Below are 20,629 nucleotides of genomic sequence, written 5' to 3'. Positions count from 1 at the left end.
TTCCATTCGGGTTCCGGAGCAAAACAGTGAGCACTCATCCTCATCTTTCGAATTCTCGACAGACTTAGCGGATGCTTTTTCCCGTCTCTGCGGCTTCAGCCAGCACTTCTGCTCTTCTCTCTTTAAGGCCTTCCTTTATCGCCTCTTTGGAAAGCCTTGCGAGCTTGGACGTGAGTTCTTGGCTGACTGCGGCTCGTGCAGCTCCACGCTGACGTATCAGCTCAAGAGTTCCCGGAGATAGGTAGTGTAGCGGTTAGAGGTTCCGCTTCCTGCACGATCGATCTTCGGAGGTTCGAATCCGCTCATCTCTCCGGGGTCGATAAATTGGCACCAGACCTGTCTGGGAGGATAAAAACACTGACTTGACACATCGGCTAGCCCCCGCAAGCCACTGTATAGGCCAGTTACACGTTCGTGAACCTCAAACGATTGAATTGAAATGAACGTGGGGGCGCATCCCAAGCGGATGGATTAACGCCAGAAACTTTATCCTTTAACTTTATCCTAACTATTGAGTGAGTAGAGGCAACGAGAACGGTAAGAAGGACAACCGCACGACGACAGTGCCATTTTCAGCTATTCCCACATCTGTTAATATCTATTGTCGTAATATGTAATCTCTCCATTCGCTGAGATGTAGAATACAGTAAGTACCGCTGTGCTTTTGGAAGAGGAGGAGATGTTCTCAACGCATTCACTCAGCTGTAAAATTTTATCAGTTCATCTTAGATGTGCATTCTCGAAGAGCTATGCTTCGATTTCATCACGTTCACTGTGTATTCCTGATTCCATCCGTCTAGTTTCTTGTTCCTCTACCGTCTTTTTTAACAGAAGAATATTTAAAAAGTTTTAAAAACCATCCAGAAGAATAACCCACGCATATTTTATTTGGTATTTCGCAGGGCATACTACTAAAATAGTTTATTGATTTTCGTGTTATCTCAGTAATTTGTATTCTATTGGAACAACAAATAATCAACAAAAAATTGCAACGATGCATGAAGTTATTCGGAATTTTCGAGAAATTCATAGATATAACCATAAAATAAAGCAACCTGTAGATCACAGATAGAGAGGTTGACCCGGAGGCTGAAGATAGCGTATTACGAAACTGACGTAGTGTGGAAGTCCGATAGGGAGGATTGAATTCGGAGTATAGATTACGAATTTAGACGAGGTCCGCGCAATTTCCCTAATCGTCCTAAAAAAAAAAGCGTGGGAAGCGGCATTTGTTCCTACAAGGCAAGTTGGACGCCACTTTTGCACGCACCGTACTCACTATGGAAGCGGTTGAAAGTCAATGGAGTATCTTCAATGGTCTATTCAAGTAAAACGAACGGATAAGGCAGCTGAGGGACCGGAGCATGTACAAGGATATTCAGTATAATGTACCTCGTAGGGACTGAAGTGGTTCCTTCGCCCATTTTTTTTATGACGACCAAAGGAATTGAGCGGGGCCACGTTAGTTTGTCTAACCTGCACCCCGAGCTTTATATATTTCATCAGGTTTTCGCACTCCGTCACTTTCGTGATACCCTGCCTTTAACAAAGATAAATTGCAAGAAAGCCGATGCGATTGAATTTCTTTGCAAAAAAAAAAAACAAAACTGTGGATGTCACCGCTAGGGTGTAAAAATGACTATCTGATAGATCTCAGGATTTCGTGACCCCCATGCTTTTGTTGTTTGTCTTCCACTCTGTGTACGGTATCCATGAAGGTCTGCAATTCACGTTTTCTAGGATCTAAAATGTAGTTTTAAAACCAGCTTTTTTCCCTGTTTTGCACATTCACTTCACACTCGTGGTACTTCCGTCTCGATTCCTCTCACCCGCTACATATTGATCACCTTTAGTACGTATGTCTTTAAGGAGAAGGCCGCGAAAGGCCTTCTTTCGCTACATTAGCATTCAGTCGTTCTCACTTCCTTCACGTTTTCTGTCGTTTTCAATTTTGTTTTTTTCCCCTCAGACCTGTACGTTTGGCTTCTTGGATTGAAATTAAATTGTTAACTACTTCAATAAACTAATACTTACAAAAACATTTGTACACCGAATCCGTTTTCATATGCAGATCTCATATAGAAGACCTTGCTGGGCATTGACGCTAGAAATCCTAACCACCATCCGAGGGTTGACCGATGGCTGGTGAGCAGAACAGCACCACAAACTTGACGTGCAATATATAGATCGAGGACTTCAGAGTTCTTCGTCACGTGCACCTGGGAAAAATCTTTTCAAGTTTGCATCCGTAACTGCGCCAAGGATAACTCACATGCGGTTGCCAATTTTTATTCACATGTAACAAGTACTCAAGTGATGAAGCGAATTTCATATCATCTGAGAAGATGTAGAATTCGTTGAGATTCTAAACGAATAGTTTTTCATGCTGAAGATAGCAGACTTTGAAAGAGTTTGCAGCGCTCACAGTCTTTATGGAAATTTCTCGTGCAGCTTTAACAATTTCATGCATGCTGGGATCAAGTTCGGTATCGACAATAGTGCCTCTTCCAACGTGGACGCACAACGCCATATACCTATTTTTTCTGTAAATATGAGAAATTTGGAAAATTGCATTGTTAAAGTGGTGTGTGTCAAAACGACATGAGGCGCAGTGGAATTGCATAAGCAATTGCCCTCAAAGAACTGCGGCGATGAATGGTGCTACCGAAGTCCCACCTTGATCCTAACCGCTACGCCTCACTGCACCGCTTCGCGCGCAGCCGCTTACGCAACTGCACCGAGCATCATGCCGTTTTGACCCGACAACATCGACCATGGAACGTGTTCTACATACACTTCACTCTCTTCAAGCAATTCGTCACCCCTAGAGCTGACATCGTAAGAGAACTTGAGAATGTCTCTCAGTTCCAAATAATAATCATAGAACAGTTCAGCATTGTAGCTATACTCCGAGTCCAACAGAATACATTCACCTTTGTGCGCCAGTCTAAAGAAATCATTGCAACAAACATTTGAGTTGAATCAGATTAATAGAGTTCAATTTATTAATTGAACTGAAATTATTGATTTATTGAATTGAATTAATTGAATTGATCAACTGAATTGAAATAATTAAGAACCATATGAATTGATAGAAATTTCGAGAGTTTTCAGAATTCCCATTGTATAACTCAGCCTCTGTCATAACGTAAAATTGTAAAAAAAAATGCGTGATAGAATGGTAGGAAGCATCTGCCTTAAGAACTCGTTGCCGCGGTAAATGTTTACATCACTACTGCTTTGTTTATTTTGTATGTTTATCTAGCGAGAGGAGCGAATTACTCAGCGGATTCTCTTTCTTACTCACTGTATGCTTCGTTTTTTTCCTCCCTCTTTTTCACTTTACGCCGAAGGATTTGATCTCCTTCCGATAAATTATTGATACTCATGTTCAGATCACCGAGTTCGCTTTCCAGGCTTGGAACTTTTTTGTGTTATTCGTTTTTGTCCAAAGTCGGAAAAGAAACAGGGAAGGGATTAAAGTTCGGGATTTTTCGACGAGTAAGTAGGGACTATGGACTGCAGAAATGTTACAACGGAAATGCGGACCTCTGCCGTACAAATCCAAAACTTTGAGGGTATCCAGAGCGCTCAGTCATCAGTCGACATGATCTCAATTAAAACACAACTGACAAAATGCACACTTGCGTAACCTCACAAGACGAGGACGTTTTCCGTTCCACATAGACCAACGACATTTTTTATTAAACTGTTATTAAACTTATTAAACTGTTTGTAACCTGCGTAAAGGCAGCGCAGGTGGAAATTTCCCTCATTTTGTCGGATGGGTTTTTGCCTAACTATTGGTTCTAACTAGCCAGCAACATTTCACCAGGACCAGTGATGGTGCACTGGAAGATGATTATAATTGCAAAAAACAGTGCTCGTAACGATTTCTAAGGTTTTGTTAGATTCTGATAGTTTAGGCTGAGTGAAAAGGGAATTAAAGGCATCACCCCACGAATCTGAGGTGGTGCAGATTTCAGGTGGAGTATTCGTATACGGGGTGGGAGACTATGTAGAGGGGAGTGATTCCGTCCATTTCTTCCTAATTGCCGTAAAAAACGGCCCGGAAGTTGCGGCGCCACACAAGGCTGGCGCGCTCCAGTCGAACTACTTGTAGAAAAAAGTGCGCCAGAACGCCTGAAGCCGTATCTTCCGGGTCGTTTTTTACGGCCATTAGGAAGAAATGGACGGAATCACCCCCCTCTCAATAGTATCCCATCCCGTATACGAATACTCCACCTGAAATCCGTACCACCTCAGATTCGTGGAGTGATGCCTTTAAGGAAAATGCGAAGCGCAAAACGTGAGAGTGTGTGATAAAAACTATTTTACTCGGTACAAGGGATTCTATAAATGATGTTGGCTTCGACTGTTGGAGGAAACTCACTATTCTATATATTCAACAAAAAAAAAACTCACTGCCCTAGATGAGCTTTTATGGCTTCCGTATAAGGTACATAAAAGGGCGAAGTTTGCTCCTAAAGCAATTGATTGTCATCTCTCAAATAGCTCTCTTGATGGCAAGCTTCAGCATTTGAGAAGAACCGCTTACGAGTGAAAATTTAATCTTCTTTCCCAACTCTGGAAACCAGCGTCCCAGTTTCTCGATTGCCTGCGACGCCTTTTCACTACGACTTTTGTTAGAAATGTAGAATATTCGCCCGGTCTTCATGGCTATACTTAATCCGGCACATATCTCCAATAACTGAAAAGACTCTGCTGTTTGTGGTTGTCTCGACCCAAAAGTTTGGGAGAATCTTTTTTTTTTGCATAATCGCACTGCTGGTTGCTTGCCGCTTTTATGTCCACGTGGGGATCTTCACACTTTTTCCATCACTTTTTCCCATCCAGCACCCTAAGAAGACCGTTAATTGTGATCGTTGTTATTTGTGATCTCTATCTCTACGTTATCTGTCATAGGATCAGAATGAGAACAGCACGAAAATCAGAAGCCCTCGCTCGTAAATTTGTTTCGGTTATCCCATGATGAAGAGTACTACTGGTGCATCCGCTAGTAGTGTCCTCCTTCAGTGTCTCACATGATCAGTACCACAGTTTTTCGCGAGTCGCGATGTTCGTGCTTTTTGCAAGTTTTGCGTGTGAAGGACCTCTCGCATATTTCACAATGAGTGTCCTACAAAGAAATATTGCACATCCGATTATTTCATTCTCTTATTTTAGAAAGCTGCGTGGAAGTACCTCAATGAATGTTTCAAAGTGATGCGGGAGTATTATACATTAACCAGCCTCAACGTCCGGCTAAAGCCGGACTTCAGACTTTCTGTGGTGTTTACTTCGCTCGCATTCACTGATCAACAAAAATCATTACTAGTGTTATTAATTCTATGAAATTGGACTTCTATATCTCCAACAATCTCTCTTCCTTTTTTATATTATAACTAAAAGCGAAAGATTTCATAGTATTCTTTTGAAACGCGTCAGTTGTACATTTGGAGAACATTCGAACTTCAACTTCAAACACTCCTTACCAGTATATTATAGACAAAATTTTAAAGGAACACTGGAAATGTAGGGTTTTCTCCTGTTTTCCCCGAACAGTTATCAAAGAATGATGTTTTGGCATAAAATGACGTGAAAGACATCATTCTACTGATAAAGATAACGCTCCACGAGAGATCACCTATACATCTACATACTATTTAAGCAGCCGCTTGCATGCGTGTTTCCACTTTCTGAGAGCGGCATGCTACCAACTTGAGGCGAACGAAAAAGGAAATAGGCACGCGGAGGAGTCATAAAGGTGAAAAGCAAAGCGCCCAGTGGCCACGACTATGGAACGGCTGCAACCATCTCTCTTTTGCGTCATGCACACGAAGTTATTGCTCACCATTTTTACGCCGCAGGAGCCGTCCCACCCCATTTTGTAGCTACCTGCCGCGGGCGCACCAACCCGACGCCGGCAACATTAGGAGAACATTTCAACTTTGACTTCGAACACTCCATCCACGCCCAATATAATACACACACAGACATCATAGAATGATGTCTTAACATAAAATGACGTGAACGACAAAATTGTAGTAATGAAGATATCGTTCCACGTCAGATCATGTAAATTGACTGCTATTTTAGGGCATTTACTTCTACTCTGATCTCTTCGACAGCCATGTCCACTTGCATCCTCACCATCTGAGGGAAGACGGACATGTCATTCCAGAGGTTCTCCCGTCCGAAATACGACATGCTATCATGTCGGTAAGAAATCGTACGGCACCCGGTCCCGATAGAATCAAACTAGAACAACTGAAGAATCTTCCGCCAGAACTCATCAACACCCTGGCGAGGATCTTCACACGTTATCTGTCGGAATGCAAGGTTCCTAAACAGTGGAAGACCAGCAAGACCGTGTTGTTGTATAAAAAGGAAGATCCACATGACATCGGCAACTATCGCCCAATCTGCTTACTGTCCGTCATCTACAAGCTCTTCACAAGAGTGGTCCTTAATAGGACTGAAAAAGTCTTGGATGAAGGACAGCCATGCGAGCAAGCAGGGTTTCGAAAAGGATTCAGCACGATTGACCACATTCACACTGTTTCGAAACTCATCGAGGTATCACGAGAGTACAAGATGCCCCTCTGTCTCACCTTCATCGACTTGAAGAAGCCCTTCGACTCAGTTGAGACGGAAGCGGTCGTGGAAGCCTTGGACAACCAAGACGTCCCTATTCAGTACATAAAGGTACTTCGAGAGTTGTACAGTAACATCACGACCGGAATTTTGCCATTCTACAAGAATATCATCATTGACGTGAAGAGGGGGGTCCGACAGGGTGATACAATCTCACTCAAAATATTCACAGCTACCCTCGAGAATGCAATGCGAAAGTAGGAATGGGACAACATGGGAGTGACGGTTGATGGTCGGCAGCTACACCATTTGCGCTTTGCTGATGACATCGTACTGATAACACCTAGCATCAGCCAAGCGGAACGAATGCTGACCGAATTCGACGAAACATGTGGATGCATCGGTCTTCAGCTGAATCTACAAAAGACGATGTTCATGCGGAGCGGACGGGTCTCGGATGCCCCATTCACGCTCAACGGAACGAACATATCCGAATGCACCAGCTACTTTTATCTGGATCGGGAGCTGAACTTGATGAACGACCTGACCCACGAGCTGGGCAGAAGGAGACGAGCGGCATGGGGAGCGTACAAGAGTATCGAGGATGTAGAGAAGAAGACCAGGAACACCCGGCTCTGTGCTCACCTCTTCAACATTACCGTACTTCCTGCTTTGACTTATGCTTCGGAAACCTGGGCATTTCGCAAGCAGGAAGAAAACGCGGTGAGCGTCATTGAACGCGCAACTGAGAGAGTGATGCTGGGAGTCTCCCGTTTCGCGCAAGTGAGGGACAGGATCTGAAGTTTTCTCCTACGTCAGCGATCGAAGATTAGAGACGCCGCCACGTTTGCCAAGGAAAGTAAAGTAAGGTGGGCCGGACACGTGATGCGCTTTAACGACAACCGTTGGACCAGAGCCCTAAGCGACTGTGTCCCCCTCGATATTAAGCGCACTACAGGAAGACTGCCGACCCGATGGTCAGATTTCTTCACAAAGTCCTTCAAAGAAAAATATGATGCTCTTCGTGTCCCACGCGAAAAGAGTAACCACTGGGCTACTCTGGCACGCGATCGGGACAAATGGAAGAATTACTGGAGCCCGCTCGACCACTTCGAAGATCAACGGGAGTCATGGTGATCAAGGTGATTTAAGGGCATCACTTCACGAATCTGGCATGGTATGGATTTTCATTGGAGTATACCTATATTTGGTCGTAGATCATGAATACAGGGGTGCTTCCGCTCATCTCTTAATGGATCACTGTAAACCATCTTAGCTATCCTTGCGCACCGCCCCAGTCTACGATTCTTTCGAAGCCGCCTGTTTACAGTGATGCAGGGAGAGATGAGCGGAGCCACTCCCGTATTTATAACCTACAACCCGATATAGGTATACTCCAACGAAAATCCATACAACGCCAGAATGGTGGGGTGATACCTTCAAGCAGCCGTTTGCATGCTTGTTTCCACTTTCTAAAGAAGGCGTGTTACCAGCCTGCAGGAAACGTCCTGAAAATAGATATGCGGAGGAGTCATGGAGGTGAAAACAACACGGGCTGTGGCCACGGTATTAAAAATGTTATAACGTCCCATTTAGCTTTTGCGACATGCACACGAAGTTAATGATTAAGATTAACTTGACTTTCTTTAAGTTTTTTTTTAAACTGTAAGAAAATAAGTGGCCAATCTAGTAAAAAATAAATAATAATGGTAAATATGTATGCCTATTAAACACAAGCGAGCTGAGCTCGATGTAGAGTATTCTACGGGCTTTGTCTTGTAGGTATTGGTAGATCATCTCTCTTATAGCCTATTTATAAAGGGTTGAGTTTGCGTCGCAGATCTGCTGTCAGTGGTCATTAGTATCTACGTCGATAACGTGTATCCTAATCTTTCCTGTATCTTTCCGTACTCACTGGTGAGATGACGGAGCAAGATCCTTCTGATAAATTTGTGGGAAAATGCAATATAATCACGGAACGCCATAAGTCGGTTCCATATTCTGCTGTAACCTGAGGACTCGCTGCAATTGGTAACCAACATGTTTGTTAGATCAGGTCACCGTTCAGTGTAAGTGCGGTGGCAAAGAAAGGAGTAGTCAATTCTATCAACCATGCACTATGCCTACAACAGGTAGCGATTTTATCCCTAAAGAATTATCTCTACAATAGGTAGCGACCTATATTTTACCCCTAAAGTCTTTTCCCTAATGAACAAGGGAAAATTTTCGTAGACTACATGGAACTCTAGATGGTACAGAAACGACAAGGACTCCAGGAGCCTTATTCATTGATTTTACGTGATAGAGTGGTGAGGAGACTTCATTAATCTTCGAGCGCTCGCTCGTGGACGCGGAGCATGCACAAGTGTGGCGGGTTGCAACTGGTTTCCTAGAGAAGAACGTCGTCTTCCACGCCATTTTTTTTACGACGATTAGTGATGAAGAGCGGAGCCACGTTTTTTCCCGTATTCTACAACTCGAACACTGCGTTATTCCCGGGATTTCCGGATCACGTCAATTTCGTGACACGCTGTCTTTAATCTGGTGACTGCGATCGTGGTTGGCTCTCACCTGCTGTTAACGGACTGCAGAGATGAGTAAGTGTCCCACTACGATCACAGCCGCTAGGTACGTAATTGCTCGAGGTGCAGGTCTCGTTTTGAGCTCGCTACACGTTCGCATACCTGGTCGCTTTCATCGTTACGTAAAAGTGGAAATGTGATGCAATTCTTAGGCGACGGCCAGTATATGAACTTGTATCCAATAAGCGTCAGGACCACAACGAAGAGCAAATTTCTGAGGCAATGCCAGCAGTCTGCGTACAATTATCGTTAATGATTAGTCATTAGAGGATACAATTAATAAGTATAGAATAGTTCTGGTAGAAAAAAAAACTTACCCCAAGTAGTAAGGATTCTATGTCGGTTTAGTCGTTGATAGCCATGACGTGGTAGAGTATTGAAATGGCTAGAGATGTGCACTTCTGACATTGAGATAGCGTGGATAAAGTGCCTTTCGACCCTATCAATACATATGATCTCTATGTTGAGCACTATTTGACAAAGCTTCTTAGAATGAACGCCTTCTTTATACGGTTGAATTATGTGAATTATACAGCTAAAGAATTAATTCGATATAAATAACTAGGGTGCAGTTTTGAGGGAAGTCTGCATGTTGATGCAGAGATGCTCTAAGTTTCTCGGTAGGAAAGGTAATTGCGAAGATTTTGTTCAATGGAGTCTGCATTTTCGAAAAATAAGTTTTTTTTTAATGTTTGACTGCTTTCCGTAAGCCCTAAGCTACGATGATGGCATGTCTACTTTGCACTCACTGATGAATTGCGCCTTGCTACCACCGTTTCGGGAAATTTCCGTCTTTGGGATCAACGATGCACCTCATTACGCGTAATAGTGCATGAGCAATTCGCGCTACACATCTGTGGTTGCGCAGATTAAGAGACTTCTGCTGTTTATTTGTGTTATATTAGCTGAATTGCGGACATTGGTCGACGACTGAATTGCTTGCGTTTATATCGCATATTAAGTTGCATCGTTGTGGAGAGGTAAGACACAAAAAGTTGTTTCACACGCTTTTTTTGAATTACTAGGAGTAGTCGGGCAGAAGTTCCAACGTCGAAAAATTCGTGATGAGCTGCTTTTAAATTGAGCTACTTATGTTTCCATGATAGCACATTCAAATGGAAAAGGGCAAGAAATAGGTAGTATGAATGTTAGGATGAGCATTGTGGACGAGTTACTCTGGGATGGAGAAACATTCTTATTGGCGATTGGGATGCAGTGATTATAGTCGATGTGACAAACGTCGAAAAATACAGCAATTTGTGGTGTGCAAAGTTTCTGAAAATTCCGTTCGAAGTCATGTTAGAGGATGTTTTTGCACTTTTGATTATGAATGATCTGATTTCGGATGCAAATGCACAAGAAGGGATAAAGTTTAAGCAGAGCACTTCAAAACGTAGATTTCCGGTAAGGACAGTAATTGTAGCATACCATTTTCGGTGGTATTTATCTTGTGTTTTCGAAAAACAAGTATTTGTTTGAATGGCAATGTTATATAAATCTCATGTGACATTAATTGATTGCAGTAGAAACTTTTCTAGCATTGACTACTTAAAATTCATAAAATAAGAGCAATGACATTGACATCTATTATGATATTATATAATTTGTATCGCTCGGCATTGCTCATATCATTATTCTTCCAGAATTTATTAGTAGAACACTTCATGTGAAAATTTGGACTGGCAAAATTTTTCGCTGAGTCTCACAGTCAAATGTTGGGTCCTTTACGCTTCCTGAAGGCTCATTAACATTGATATAATACGGGTTTTCAATCATTCGCAAATGACTAGGTGTATCACTGCAGCGCTTCTCCTAAATAACTACTGGAAATAGCGAGCTGTGATCGGTCCTGCAATGTATCCTTACCATTTCTTAATTAAATGAAAACTAATTAAATGTTTTCACTTTGCGTATTCCTAACAAAATCCTTATTATATCCTTAGTATGCGCAAAATATTGTGGATAAATTTGAGATTTCAGCGACTTTCTGCACAGAAACCTTATTTCAGGTGTTATTTTCATAGACAAAGCACTGCCCTTTACTAACTTCTTTGTACTAGATGGAGAAAGTGCTTGATTATGGACAAAGGAGAAAGGGAGAACTTTGCTGAAAAGAAAAATGAGAGGATAAAGTAAAACTTTTGTTGCACTGTTATATTGCATATAAATAAATAGTATGTTATAAGGGTTCTTTATATGCGGAGTAAAAGAAAGGAAGTCACGTCAAAGTAGTTACACGTTATTGCCCATCTGTTATCACAATAAAGACGATTGTGAAGTCGAAAATGTTTGAGAGGAAAATAACTCAGAAATTTTCAATGAAAAATTAGCAGCCGCAGTGCATAAAATTTACATTTGAAACATTAAGTTGGGATAACATCACTTGTTTGCATGTAACGATATTACTTGTTGCTTGTTCGAATCACGTCACTCCACAGCTTATGAAAATGTAATCTTATCTTCTTTTTTTTTGCTGCATTTGCAGATAGAAAAGTGTTCAACAGGTGTTCACGTCACGTCACTTCAAAGCGCATCAGTAGGATTGTGACTGTGCGTGTGACGGTTCCCAAATCCCACTTATTTCTGAGAAGTTTTTTTTTTTCATTTGAAACCAAGAGGATTTTTCCTTATTTCAAAGCCGTATTTTAGTAAATCACTGAAAACCACTGTTGATTTGTTCTTATTTCTTTCATTTACACTAAGTGAAAATGAAAGTGGGAGTAAAAATGAAAATAAATTTTTTTCCGAACGTGTAGATGAGTTAATCATGCTCAACATAACAAAGAAGGTGAGTCGCTTATCCCTCATGAGCCGGTTCCACTAGAAGATAATTTTTCAGCAAAGAGTGCCTTGAAACGGCCTCAGCTACTACGTTTACGCTGAAATTGTACTTTTGGACCAGAACAAGTGAGCATACATTTATTGAGTACAGTTTTCGCGCCCATGCAAGTGTGGTCACACAGTGCCCTGTTATTCACTAGACGCATTCAAGCATTTGAGTATACGCCTTGAGAGCGTACGAGTTATATAACACGTACTGTTATGTGGTAAAAACTTCCCATAGATTGCAGAAAGGTGCTGTCGTTCAGCACCATGCCGGAGCCCATACCCTGGTAGATCTAATGTTTGAAGGAAACATGGAATCTTTGGCAACAAATATCCGTCCCGTAACACTGGTTGCTGTCAAGTGAACTTCAAGAAGCCGCTCTGTCAAGAGTACTACGACGTCTGCATGGACTGCTCACCGCTGCGGAAACATAGGTTGCCCCATCATCAATGTCGGAGAATACACCATCTGCTACTGGTGATATGAAAGTAGTAGGCTGCGCAATGGCGGTGAAAAATGACAACAGCCACCTGATGGAGGCATTTGGTTCAACGTCCTCAAGATGTGCTTTTGTACGATAACAGGAATGCAAAGGACTCAAACTCAGGATCGTAAGTGCCCACGCACCTTCGGAAACCTGATCAATACAACGAGGACGCATTTCATGACGAACTCAATAAGTTGTTATCCAGATATCGAGTCAGCAGGCGGTAATTGTCAGAACTGATGTGAATGCAAAGATGGGTCTTGCACAACAATCTGCTCCGATCTGCTTGGAAAATGGGACTATACCACGAAGTTAACACATCATAACGGAAGTTGATAGACCTTGCTTGAAACTAACACCTTTCTGAATCGGTAAACACTGCCTGCCCCTGAAGACGTGCACGTCCAATGACCGACGTACACAATGGTCAACTGAGAAGCACCGACGGATTCGGAGGTCTGGTCTGTATTTAAAAAATGAAGGATGTATTCAAAAAATGAAGGTTCGACGGAGGCGGAGATCTGGAGATTGGAGTCAACGGTAAATGGAGGAGAAGTCAAAGGAGTAAATGAAGGCGCTGAAATGCTGGAGTCTCTTCTTCCTTTTTGAATTTGCGTCGTATATGACATGCCATCGTAACATCTCTGCACAAGCAACTATCCAAGTCACGAAACCCAGAAATTACCGAGAAATATCCCTCTTGTGTGTAATGTGCAAGGTTTTGGAGCAGATCATCTTGAATCAGCTGATTAAAAGAAACCACGCGCGACACAGTCACAACACCTCAGCCAGTTTAAGCACCTAGTCAATCGACGATTGGCTAGGTGTTTATTGTAAGGAGAGTGATCGGAGTGTGGCAGCTGTATTTGAAGCCTCTGCTAGCTTTTCGGGACTTCGGATCCACTTCCGACTCTCCATCGAGCCTGTCTTTTCAACGTGCTCCGCGACGATGGTGTTCCAAGGAAATTGGTAGCCTCAACGAACGTCACGAACAGAAGAACAACCGCTGCGGTTCGAACACCAGTTGGAAGTGGTATTCGTTCGGAGTGGAAACTGGACAAGAGGCTGTAGCAGGATCCTTTCTATTTAACTTTGCCGTTGATAGCATAATACGAAGAACAGTTGAGCAGTATCCCATTTCGATGCCATTTTAGCAGTTTCTGCGCGTACCTCGGTCGATCTCGAATACGCCGACAATGTAGTAATATTTGCTTCTAGCAGCGCAGTTGCAAAAAAATGCAAGCAGATATGGGTCTCCTCGAGACTCTCAACTGGAATCAGGGTGGACGGACAACCAATAAATTGTGAATGAGTCCTGTTATTTGGGCTCTATGTTGGAAATCGATGGCAGCTACGAGAAAAATATTTAGCAATGATGCACGAAAGCCAACTCGACCTTCAACTCATTGACCTAAAACAGAAGAACAGTCCCTGTGGTCGACTCCCATGGCCAATTAAGTCAAACTGCAAAATTTGCCTATCGACAATTCGCCCTGTCATGACGAACAAATCGGAGACTTGGGTAGCGCCGTCAACTGTGATGAAGAAGCTTGACTGCATAAGGAAAAACTTGCTTAGACATCTGTTAAGCTAAAGGGCTAAGGAAAACTGTCTTCGCTTCTTTATCCACGTTATGAAGAGATCTGATCGTCTTGTCTATGTTGCTCTGAAAGTTTAAAATTTGAAAAAGGTTTCTCGGTCGTAAAACAAAGTTCTAAAGGAGTAGTAGAAGAAGGCCTGAAGACACTTGGCGTTATCGAGTAGTTCAGCCGAGACGTTAATTTCCGCAGATTATGGAATGGCGACGGATGGACAGATTCTATACAAGCTATAGCTGAAGATCGAATAGGACGGGGTCGAATATGTTTAAAGGCATCACTCCACGAATGTGAGGTGGTACGGATTTCTGGTGGAATATTCGTTTACGGGATTGTAGATTATTGAGAGAAGGGTGATTCCGTTCACTTCTTCCTAATTGCCGTAGAAAACGGCCCGGAAGATAGCTTCGAAGCTTCGAGAGTTCCGGCGCACTATTTTCTACAATGAGTTCGATTGGAACGCGCCAGCCTTGTGCGCGCGCCGCATCTTCCGGGCAGATTTTTTACGGGAATTAGGAAGAAATGGACAGAATCACCCTCCTCTCCATGATCTACTATCCTCTATACGAATACTCCACCTGAAATCCGTACCACCTCAGATTCGTGGGGTGATGCCTTTAAGGACGACACATCCAAAGATCTGGGTACCCACGTAAGGCCGTAACATCCGCCCGCCATTTAAGTCAAAGTATATCAGGAGTACATTTTTCTTAATTGCTAATAGCAATGTTATCCATTACAGGAGCAGAGGCCTCAGAATAGATTCTGATCTCACTTGATAGAGTACTGTGTTGAAATTAGACGGCGTACAATCTGCTCAGGAACAAAAGATCTAGCAAAAATGACTAAATATTCAAAAGAAGAAGCTGAAATGACCTTAAATATTATAAAGGAAGATCATTTTTCATAGAGAGGATATCGAGAGAACTCAAGGTTTAAGAGTTAGAGCAACTCGTAGAGGTATAGGAAAATAAGCAAATTGGAGGAAAGTTATAACTTTGTCTGGAAATGTTTATGTACATGCAAGCAGCATGTTAACATCAAAATCTGTTCGCCGATAGATACGTAGAGATGTAGGAAGGTAAATAAATCGATGAATAAAGCTATATAAATAGATGAGTATGTGGAGCAGATGAATAGGCATATACATGTGACAATATGTTTATGCACTACATCTAGTCATCTATTCATATCGCTAAGATTTATACTGTAGAAGTAATATATGTAAATATTATTGGAAAGACTTGTTTGATGACATATGTAGATAAACTAGTAGATATCAAGAAATGTTAGAAGATCATTGTTTTTTTCTCCAAAAAAACCTAAGTAACGATTTTGTTGTGCAATCTAAATTTTGTAACAAATTTGTGGAAACTCTTCGATACGTTTCTCTCCTAGCACAAAAATATGAAGAGAAATGAAGAATATGTAAACAAGAGGGGTGATGAACGAATAAAGAGAGTATGTGCCTATGTGTACTTACACTTCAAAAATTATAATAATCAGTGAAAAACAACGAAGTTACAACTTAAGCCTGAAAAGCATCTATTGTTATATCTATTATCATCGGAACTGAAATATGCCACCAGCGTTAAAATTTCTACATCTCCGATGTTTCGAAACTACAGCTGTGAGAGATACCAAAATGTTCGTGATAGCATGTATATTACGAATATAAGATTATAATTCCGTTTTCCAAGCAAAATATTCACGCCAAAAATAGTGTACCCTTGGGGCGCAATTATCTCGGAGTCACCCTTGCTAGTACGTATCCGCAGGTAATTTTTTCAAAAACTGTTTTAGTGCTCGGTTTCAAAACTTCTAGTAGCACAGAATCGATAGATCTCGATCGATCGACGATCACGAGTCGATTGATGCATAGATATTATGACAGAGATCAAACAGAGGTGAGTTATGAAAAAAAGACGAAAAAGACGTGGATTCGCGTCTTTTTCGTCTTCTGTCGAAGAGTCAGCGATTCGATTCCTTCGTTCTTTAAAAATGTAAATGATAATATTACAGATGCATACATGCTTCCTGATTGATTCGTCGTAAGATTCTAGGCATTTCATGTGCTTTGTATCTGTAGTACACTTCATCACTTTAGACTAAACAAATGTGTACGAAGGAAAGTTGTACCCAAAATTGCTCATACGAAAAACACGTGCTATACTAAAAGAAATTCTCAAAACAAAAGTGCTTACATAGTCCTAATTTTCAAAATAAACGGATCAGCATTCGAAGCTTGGAAGATTTCTTTAAGTTTTGCTGAAAATTCAACACTGAACAGAAGGATCGAGTTCTTGCTCACACTCGTTCTGCGGGACTTTTTTTTTGAAAAGAAAATACTATGAGTAGAGTAAAATACTATGATCCTTTCTTTCCGCAATAACTTATCAAATCGTGTCTTCTGAGAGGAAGTCGTGAGAGCTATATGGGAGAATTGTGGAACGATGCTAAATTTAGAGAAAAATAGGGAAGAAAGAAGTGTGAACACTTCATTTGTAGTTTCCGTTGAATGCGACACAATTCCCTGACTACTATGTTTTCGAACGAACTATATTATCCAGGTGTTGAGTATTTTTTCTCGAACCTCTAGTAGGGAATTGTTTTCCTTGTAAGTTCTATCTCTAAAGTAAGCGTTTGGGGAAACGTGAAGAACTACGAGGAAAGTTAGGACAGTGACGCTAGATGGTTTTGGTGGAGAAAATGTAAACATCGTAAACGTTTTCAGATGTTTATCCGCTTGTTGTGATGGACGCTGATTCAGCAAACTCTGACTGTTCTCACTGAAAAACCTGTTTTCTATGGAAAAACAACCTAGTTATCGTTTATGAAATGACATATTTTTTACAATAATTGAAATGAGGATTTATAACAGCAGTACCAGATCTAACGTCTTTTCTTTTTTCACATTAAAAAGGGTGAATCCTTTCAATTGTTAGAAGTTTTTTGTCATTTAAACTCGATTTGGGTGAAAACAATTTAGACTTTTTCGTGCTAGTTGCTGTTTAATACTGAAACCAATTATTGCTATCACTACTGTTGTTGTCATTATCAGTATTATCACTACTATTACTATTATCCAGCGGGAACGACATAACATAGAGTAATCCGGTGGCGAAAGAAAAGACAACAGGCAAAAAGAAGCAATTAAAGTAGCAAAACTAGTCTGCACAAGGATTTTCAGCAAACGTTGAGAAAAAGTCAGAAAAATGATATAGCGGGTGTTAATGGAATAGTTAAATTGGTCGAAAATAGGGCAGGCTCAGACCCTCGCCGATATATCGACATCCCTTTTTTTGGGCTTTTTCGAGAGAAATGAATAGTTTAGTTGAATAAATTGTAGAGTTGGCTGTGTACCATTGTTGTAGCGGAGATGTTCACTCACGGGCGTTCGATTTGTATGTGTAAGTACAATGTAACACGTTCGTGTGGTGCGTTCGTGTGCACGCCGTTTATCTCCGGAGATTATGAATACGGTCCCCTATCGCTAGTGAATAACACATCTGAACATTCCACATTATTAAAAATATTGATTTTTGACTAGACACCATAAAGTTTCTGAAATAGCCAGCAGAAAAAACAGCTCTCAAAACATTGCGGATTCATGTGACAAACACTTTAAATCCTTATTTTCACGAAATAAACTGTATTTTTGAATGTGTAACTCTGTTCAAACAAAATCTGTTTGAACAAAATAAGGAAAGTGAGTATATGTAGTTCCGGCAACGTTTAACTAGGCTATTGATAACTTTTAATTCGAAACACGAGGATTTAGACTTTGTAAGGTCCCGAGGTCGTCTTCAATTCCATCCGATTCTTAAATACTCTAATCTTTACGGAGAAGATCGAGATGATTGAGAAGATCAGAAATCTGTTGGTGATAGATCCCACAAGTACGATAGATGAGAAAAGAATCCGTGTTCATGCCTTCCCGACTTCTCGAACACTTTCCGTGAAGTGACGTGCAGTAGGGCATTGCAGTGATGTAGATTCGGGCTTTTGCATTGATCAAACGCGGACTGAACTAGTATAAAAGAATTTTTTGAGCATTTCTGCTATTTGTTGACAGCATGTATCAGCTTTGATTGATTCATCAGGATTCGTAAAGGAATAGTGAACAATTCTAACAGAACTCCACTAGAAGGAGACCTTTTGGATTTCCTCTCGTTTTTTTAACTTCTAGGAAACACTGAATTTTTCAATTAAATCTGAATTGGTTTTATACCGTTCGAAGTATTATACCATTCTTTTTCTTCCTTCTTTCACCCTCTGGAACTTAGGTGTGCATAAAATAAGTAGTTGAATGCATAAAATGAAATGCTCTTTCGTTCCATCTCTGATGTTCTTACAAATTTCGAAAAATGCACGGTCTCAAGATAGTAATTTTCTTTTAATCCGAGGCGACAAAATGTTGTAATTTTGCATTATGTTTCCAAACGACTGGCGAGGATTGGAGGCTCACGAAAACATTTTCTATGTTTTCGTGAGGATCTAATTTTAGTACGAAAAACTAATGACTTCAGATGGTCGTCGTCTGCAATCTTTCTCTTCTTGAGCAGACGTATCTACGGATCGGAAACTTTGAAAATTGCAGAATCGCACATCTCTATTGAGATTAAGTCTTGTTTCCATAACTTCTCGATGGTATCTTGAGTCCTACAAGCTTCGAGACTGAATGAGGACTCACGAAGCAAGATTGCGCCAATTTGCTCGTATAAAGATTGCAAATTACAGCTCTGGAATTCTGAGCATGCACAATTTTTTCTAAAGAACAGCGAAGCATACTTAAAGGGTATGGGACAACGTTCTAGGTAGAACATAAACAAATAAATAATAAATAAACATAAATACGAAAAAGTATTTGATTTCTCCTGATCCCTCAGCGATCCTCTGAAGAATCGAAAAGGAAAAGACGTAGTTTATTATGAAAACCCTAATGCTGTACTATATTAGTTACTACCATTCATTTGTTGAATAATATGCTGACAAAATCAATCGCTAAACTTTTTGTATGGGGATTCTATACGCTAGTGAAAAGTATGCAGTATCGAAATGAAACATAGCGGGGACCAGTTTTCGCTCGATCTTAAAAGATGATTGAAAGATCGCTGTCTGCGCTGATAGCAGAGTACTGATTGTATAAGAAGATCAGATCCTTTTATCAAATTGTGTACGGTTCTGTAGTCATGCTATTCAAGGAGTATGTACTACCTCCTCTCGCCTCCTTTGAGTGAGGTTTTACGAGAGATATACCCTTTTCCTGACAATTTCGAACGAACCGCCCCAATGCTGCATACACAAAATGCTTGCTAACATAGGCATTATAGCTTACATAAATATTCCTATGTGTGGGTATTAGTTTTCTATAAACTACCTTGAAAATGTTTTTGTCAGTGTAATCCACAATTCCCCCTGCATTCAACGCGTTCAATCATGCTATATAATAACGCATTTAGTCCGCATATATATATATATATATATATATATATATATATATATATATATATATATACATACCAGTCTGAATGTTCGGCTAAAGCCGGACTTCAGACTTTCGGTGATTTTAGCTTCGCTCCCCTTCACTGATCAATGAAAGTTAATAGCAGTAGTGCTTTCTGGAAATTAGATGTGTTTTTTAAACAACGCTTTCCTTCTCTTCTTTATATTATAGATTAAGGCGAAAGATTATGGAGTTTTCCTTCCAAACGCGTCAATTCTAAATTTGGAGAATATTCGACCATCAGCTGCAAACACTCCTTCGAAGCCAGAATAATATAGATACAATTTGAAAGCATTACTCGAAGTATGGGTATTCCTCCTGATTTCTCCCAATAGTTATCACAGAATGATGTTTTAACATTAAATGACGTGAAGGACATTATCCTACTGATAAAGATAACGTTCCACGTCAGATCACATAAACATCTTGCTAGTATTTAAGCAGCCATTTGCATGCATGTTTCCACTTTCTGAGAACGGCATCCTACAAACTTGAGGCGAAAGAAGAAGGAAATAGGCACGCAGAGGAGTCATAAAGGTGAAGAGCAAAGCGCCAAGTGGTCACGGCTATGAAACGGCTGCAACCATTTACCTTTTGCGTCATGCACACCAAGTTATTGCGCACCAATGACCGGGTCCACCGACGCCGGTGGATCCGTCGCACCCCATATTATAGCAATCTGGCGCCGTTGGACCCGTCGCACTCCCTCCTATAGGTATCTGGCGCCAGCGCACCAATCTGCCCCGGTGGACCCGTAGCACCCCCTTCTATAGGTATCTGGCGCCAGCGCACCAATCTGCCCCGGTGGACCCGTCGCACCCCCTTCTATAGGTATCTGGCGCCGGTGTACCCATCGCACCACCTTCTTCAGGTATCTGGCGCCGGCGCGCTAGTGCAACGCCGGTGGACCCGTCCCGCCCCCTTCTCTAAATATCTGGCGCCGGTGGACCCGTCGCACCCCGTATTATAGCAATCTGGCGCCGGTGGACCCGTCGCACCCCATATTATAGCAATCTGGCGCCGTTGGACCCG

General features: G+C 41.4%; 3 protein-coding genes across 5 annotated transcripts; 2 read left to right on the top strand and 1 right to left on the bottom strand.

Moving 5' to 3' along the window:
- Positions 1–1,653: 1,653 nt before the first annotated feature.
- Positions 1,654–12,474, bottom strand: RB195_005719 (uncharacterized protein; the record flags this gene model as incomplete). Of its 3 annotated transcripts, XM_064178408.1 has the most annotated exons (10): positions 1,654–1,720; positions 2,035–2,219; positions 2,273–2,365; positions 2,426–2,543; positions 2,795–2,947; positions 4,426–4,484; positions 4,559–4,711; positions 9,282–9,412; positions 9,497–9,618; positions 12,425–12,474. In XM_064178408.1, the coding sequence occupies 10 exons, from the start codon at positions 12,472–12,474 to the stop codon at positions 1,654–1,656; spliced, it is 1,131 nt and encodes a 376-aa protein (XP_064035457.1). The 3 variants fall into 3 exon arrangements, with proteins under 3 accessions (XP_064035457.1, XP_064035461.1, XP_064035458.1); XM_064178410.1 differs by lacking the exons at positions 9,282–9,412; positions 9,497–9,618; positions 12,425–12,474 and having other exon boundaries at positions 4,559–4,678; XM_064178409.1 differs by lacking the exons at positions 1,654–1,720; positions 2,035–2,219; positions 2,273–2,365; ... (3 more) ...; positions 4,559–4,711; positions 12,425–12,474 and having other exon boundaries at positions 9,222–9,412; positions 9,497–9,587.
- Positions 6,217–6,858, top strand: RB195_005721 (uncharacterized protein; the record flags this gene model as incomplete). Its single annotated transcript, XM_064178412.1, has 1 exon — positions 6,217–6,858. The coding sequence occupies one exon, from the start codon at positions 6,217–6,219 to the stop codon at positions 6,856–6,858; it is 642 nt and encodes a 213-aa protein (XP_064035460.1).
- Positions 6,871–7,398, top strand: RB195_005720 (uncharacterized protein; the record flags this gene model as incomplete). Its single annotated transcript, XM_064178411.1, has 1 exon — positions 6,871–7,398. The coding sequence occupies one exon, from the start codon at positions 6,871–6,873 to the stop codon at positions 7,396–7,398; it is 528 nt and encodes a 175-aa protein (XP_064035459.1).
- Positions 12,475–20,629: the final 8,155 nt, after the last annotated feature.

Source organism: Necator americanus, chromosome I (assembly GCF_031761385.1).
Source record: "Necator americanus strain Aroian chromosome I, whole genome shotgun sequence".
In the NCBI taxonomy this organism is placed as follows: Eukaryota; Metazoa; Nematoda; class Chromadorea; order Rhabditida; family Ancylostomatidae; genus Necator; species Necator americanus.
Note: the sequence above shows the minus strand (reverse complement) of the source record. Positions and strands in the feature narration are given on the sequence as shown.